Source organism: Eucyclogobius newberryi, unplaced genomic scaffold, assembly GCF_026437365.1.
Source record: "Eucyclogobius newberryi isolate DKJ021-1_F unplaced genomic scaffold, fEucNew1.0.hap1 SCAF_15, whole genome shotgun sequence".
NCBI classification, from domain to species: Eukaryota; Metazoa; Chordata; class Actinopteri; order Gobiiformes; family Gobiidae; genus Eucyclogobius; species Eucyclogobius newberryi.
The window spans coordinates 35,120,973-35,126,573 of NW_027315779.1; the positions used below are offsets into that span (position 1 = coordinate 35,120,973).

The window sequence follows — 5,601 nt, forward strand, 5'->3', positions numbered from 1 at the left end:
ATCAATGACTGGACTATCATAGGAACAGACGTCCGACAAATGGAAAAAAACGGCACATTTCGGCAGTGAGCGCGTGTCCCTCGATCTATGTCATAACCAGATGTCCCAATGGGCCTTTTCATCCAAGTAAATGTGGTGGAATTCTGAGGAGTCGAGAAGGCAGTGGACACAAGCAGCGCATAAACTTTTAAATACTCCTCCTCACCTTCAAAGCTCTTCACCACCTTGCCCCCCCCTACCTGTCTGTCCTCCTCCTCTCTCACCCTGACTGCACCAACATCCCGACTCAAAACTTTTGGCGACAGAGCATTCTCCCGAACAGCACCCCGACTCTGGAACTCCCTCCCCCAACCTGTCCCCCACTCTCCCTCACTCACAACATTCAAATCCCGCCTCAAAACATACCTCTTCACCCAAGCCTATGACCTCCCCTACCCCTAGCCTCCTCTACCCCATTGCCTACTCTTCTACCCCCTGTTACATCCCCATCTTTTTCTCTCTACTTCTTCTGTCTTGTTCATTTTATCTGTATATTAATGTGTTCTGTACGTGTTGTCCCCCCTGTCTGTAAATACCCCCCCCTTTTTTTTTATTATGTTCAGCGTCTTTGGGTCACTGAAAAGCGCTATATAAATAAAAGGTATTATTATTATTATTATTATTACAATGCAGACATACATCATGCTGACCTGTGCCATGGATCTGACCAGAACTCCATGGCAGATGAAAAGGATTTGATTCAAGTATTTTAGTTTTTATCTAAAGACAAATCTTTCATTGTTAGCAGGGTTCTTTTTACACAGCGTTAAACCTGAACATTAAAAACACAGCAGTACACGTAGTTTTTGTTTTGTGTGTTCACCATATCCACAAGGACACACTTTCATTTCTTGTTCACTGATGCAGGCCAATCATAATTTGAGTCAAACCATGTGACAACATAAACACATGTCATTGGCTGTCAACAATCAATAATACATATGGGCGGACACAAAATCAAAGCACATCTCAACATTCATCAAACTCTTTTATGATATTAGTGATATAATTAAGTTTAAAAACAACTTTTTTAATAGACTTTAACGTGTCCATTTCTTGCCTTTCTTGTGAAAGGCAAACCGGAAGTGCGTGTAGTCCTCCTGCGCTAGCTTGGCCGTAGCTGTGATGTTAGCCTGTTTGTTTGGACACTCCTAGCTCACGTTACCTTGGCCCAGCGGTGAAAGTCTCGGCCCCTGAGGAAAACCATGGCCGAGGAGGCTTCGGGACCTCCCCTGCCGTCCCACCATGGCGGTAAACCAGTCTCTCTGTCTTGGGGTTTCTCCCAAAGTGTGTGCACTTTTATCCGGCGGCCTCTGCATCCTTGACAGCATTAGCATTAGCATCTTTGAAGGCGACGTGTCAGTGGCTGTCGCATTAGGCATTTGCCGCCTGCGAGCTCCGTGTGTCCCCGCTGTCTCCTGCAGGAGAGTGTCCTGATGCCCGGGGCTTTGTCCCCACAGCCGCGGGTCAGCTCCGTGTGGCAGGGCCGGAGACTCATGACATGACATGAGCTCCATCATGCTGCAGATGGTTTGGGACATGGTTTAGTGCTGGTCTGGGTCCGGTTATGTCTTCTTTTAAACCATTTTAAATAGACCTGGCACGACAATAACAATGTTTTAATGTGCATATATTTTTAAGTACTTATAATGTTGTGACATTTTATTTTGTACAGTTTGTTTTTACGTAGTTTTATGATTAATTTGCCTTAATTTTAAATTGTTAAAGCAATTTGTGTGTGTGTCTATATATAAATATATTTGTATGTATATAATATATACATACATACATACATACATACATACATACATATACACACAGTTGTGGTCAAAAGTTGACATACACTTGTAAAGAACATGTCATGACTCTTGAGTTTCCAGTTATTTCTAAATCTCAGATTTTTCTCTGATCGACTGATTGGAACATATACTTCTTTGTCACAAAAAACATTCATGAAGTTTGGTTCTTTTATGACTTTATTATGGGTTAACAGAAAAAGTGACAATCTGCTGGGTCTAAAATATACATACAGCAACATGAATCAGTCATTTTGGTTGTCAATGAAAGGAGCTTCATACATGGCCTCACCTGTTTCCATCCACCTCTTTGGCCCTGTGCACAATGGTTGGACCCAAATGGCATTGCTTATTAAAAGAGGATCTTATGTTCCACATGTGAGTGTGATGCATCATTAGAAAGCTTAGGCCTTCTAGTTTCTGCAGATGTGCACATGACACACTGTCAGGGCTTCAGTAATGGTCCTGAGCATGACATACTTCATTGTGTGCTTATGCTGTTCACTGTACATGATGTTGTCATGACAACAACTGTGTAAAGTTTCAGATCTCTAGAACAGGCATTTTGGTGCTGTTGACCTTTTTCTATCAAAAAGTATATTCAAGTGATCCAAATATGTGCCAACTGTGCCAAACTGTTTTACTACAATTTTAGCTCCTCTATGATCATAAAACATACATTTTGATGTTTTGTAGGCCACTGATACCTATTATAACTGCTAAAAACAATGTATGTGAAAATGTGTAAATATGAGTTTACCCATGAATTTCCCATATAGGAGGTGAAAAAAATATATAATAATATTTCATTTTTGTATTTGTATAATAATACATATCTAACAAAATGCGCGTCTTAAAGGCTAATAAAATCAGAAAACGTGATGCGTAAAAGCTAGTCGCCTCCTGACGAAAAATCTGGCTCTGACTGTCTTTACGCACGTGAATATCGAGGATTCTGTGTGAAGAAGCCCTAAGTCCCACCCACTGTTCGAAAGCTTGGCTCGAATAATATGTCAATCAAAGTCTTCTACGTCATCTCAAGCATGCGCTATCTCGATGTCAACAGAGAGACCGCGTGCGTCTGCACATAACTTGCTGGTGTTGACCACGGAAATAAAAGTGATGATGTAAGAGAACTTTTGAGATATGGTAACCGCGCGGGCGGGTGGAAACAGGTTAACTTCTTGGGTGACTACAGATGGTGACTTCTCTGAGCTCATTTAAACAGGATCATTGGATACAAACGCCCACAAACGCTACAATGGGAAAGTCAAAGGCGTTCAAGGATCTGAAAAAGAGAATCATTGACTTGAACAAGTCAGGAAAGTCACTTGGAGTCATTTCAACGCAGCTGCAGGTCCAAGAGCAAGAGTAAAACAATCGTTAGTAAGTATAAAGTCCATGGCACTGTTCGCTCACTGCCACCATCAGGAGGAAAATGCAGCCATCGCCTGGTCAGGAGGTGAAGGGTCAACCCAGAACCACCAAAGAGCCGATCTACCAAGAATGAGAAGCTGCTGGAACACAGGTGTCAGTGTCCACAGTCAAGCGTGTCTTGCATCGCCATGGCAACATGGACTGAGAGGCTGCCGTGCAAGTAGGAAGCCCTTGCTCCAAAAGCGCCTCGACTCAAGTTTGCTGCAGATCACATGGACAAAGATAAGACCTTCTGGAACGTTCTGTGGTCAGACCAAACATCGAGCTGTTTGACCACAATGACCAGCAATATGTTTAACCCCAAGAACACCACGCCTACACGCCTACCGTCAAACACCGCGCCTACACGCCTACCGTCAAACACCGCGCCTACACGCCTACCGTCAAACACCGCGCCTACACGCCTACCGTCAAACACCGCGCCTACACGCCTACCGTCAAACACCGCGCCTACACGCCTACCGTCAAACACCGCGCCTACACGCCTACCGTCAAACACCGCGCCTACACGCCTACCGTCAAACACCGCGCCTACACGCCTACCGTCAAACACCGCGCCTACACGCCTACCGTCAAACACCGCGCCTACACGCCTACCGTCAAACACCGCGCCTACACGCCTACCGTCAAACACCGCGCCTACACGCCTACCGTCAAACACCACGCCTACCGTCAAACACAACGCCTACTGTCAAACACCACTTCTGTCAGAAGTGGTCAAAGATTCAACCAGAAGCTTGTGGATGGAAACCAAAAGAGCTTAATTGAAGTGAAAATGGCCAAGGGACATTTAACCAAATATTAGCACCGCTGTATGTATATTTTAGACCCAGCAGATTGTCACTTTTTCTGTTAACCCATAACAAAGTCATAAAAGAACCAAACTTCATGAATGTTTTTTGTGACAAAGAAGTATATGTTCCAATCAGTCGATCAGAGAAAACTTGGCCCTCTTCTGGGCCTATATATATATATATATATATATATATATATATATATATATATATTTATTATTATTATTATTATTATTATTATTATTATTATTATTATTATTATTATTATTATTATTATTATTATTATTATTATTATTATTATTATTATTATTATTATTATTATTATTATTATTATTATTATTATTATTATGGACTACTAACAGAATGGTTAGTTGCAGCCCTTTTGTTGTTCCTGATGTTGAGTGGCTTGTCTCTCCTGTGCAGAGATGCTGGAGCAGGACGGGACCGAGTTCCGCCTCAAACAGCAGCTGGAGGCAGAGTTCAACCAGAAGAGGGCCAAGTTCAAGGAGCTCTACATGTCCAAGGAAGGTACGCCACAGCAGAGTTTACACCCAAGTCTGACCCATACGTGTATGGACCTGGGTTATCAAAAGTATGAAACTGATACTAATCGATCCTAAAACTGGAATTCCCTCATTACGATACGTATCCTGATACATTTGTGAAAAAAAGGTCTTAAAAATGTACCAAATGGGTCATGTTTTTACTCTGGATAAGAAATGTATGAAATGTCATGTTTCTCCACAAAGCACTTCTTTATAAATCCATTCTGCTCTAATAACTTCACACATCCAACTGATCCAAATAGAAATATATGGAACACATTCTAGTAAAGTATTGTATGTTTCATGGTCTGAACAGCTGCAGCAGCATCTTCTGCACTGAACAGCTGCAGCAGCATCTTCTGCGCTGAACAGCTGCAGCAGCATCTTCTGCGCTGAACAGCTGCAGCAGCATCTTCTGCGCTGAACAGCTGCAGCAGCATCTTCTGCGCTGAACAGCTGCAGCAGCATCTTCTGCGCTGAACAGCTGCAGCAGCATCTTCTGCGCTGAACAGCTGCAGCAGCATCTTCTGCGCTGAACAGCTGCAGCAGCATCTTCTGCAGCATCTTCTGCACTGAACAGCTGCAGCAGCATCTTCTGCAGCATCTTCTGCACTGAACAGCTGCAGCAGCATCTTCTGCACTGACCAGCTGCAGCAGCATCTTCTGCACTGAACAGCTGCAGCAGCATCTTCTGCGCTGAACAGCTGCAGCAGCATCTTCTGCGCTGAACAGCTGCAGCAGCATCTTCTGCGCTGAACAGCTGCAGCAGCATCTTCTGCGCTGAACAGCTGCAGCAGCATCTTCTGCGCTGAACAGCTGCAGCAGCATCTTCTGCGCTGAACAGCTGCAGCAGCATCTTCCACCAGCGCCGCACCAGTCCCGCACCAGCCCCGCGCCCGCGCCGCACCAGCCCCGCGCTCGCAACGCACCAGCCCCGCACCAGCGCCGCACCAGCCCCGCGCTCGCGCCGCACCAGCGCCGCACCAGCCC

General features: G+C 44.5%; 1 protein-coding gene across 2 annotated transcripts in view; it reads left to right on the plus strand.

Moving 5' to 3' along the window:
* Positions 1-1,124: 1,124 nt before the first annotated feature.
* Positions 1,125-5,601, plus strand: part of rabep1 (rabaptin, RAB GTPase binding effector protein 1) — a 90,728-nt gene continuing 86,251 nt past the window's right edge. Inside the window, exons 1-2 of one of the 2 annotated variants that reach the window (XM_072447022.1) lie at positions 1,125-1,290; positions 4,490-4,594. In XM_072447022.1, coding sequence (XP_072303123.1) covers positions 1,245-1,290; positions 4,490-4,594 — 151 coding nt within the window. In that variant the 5' untranslated portion in view covers positions 1,125-1,244. The remainder of the gene's footprint in view (positions 1,291-4,489; positions 4,595-5,601) is intronic. The other variant, XM_072447023.1, reaches the window with a different exon arrangement.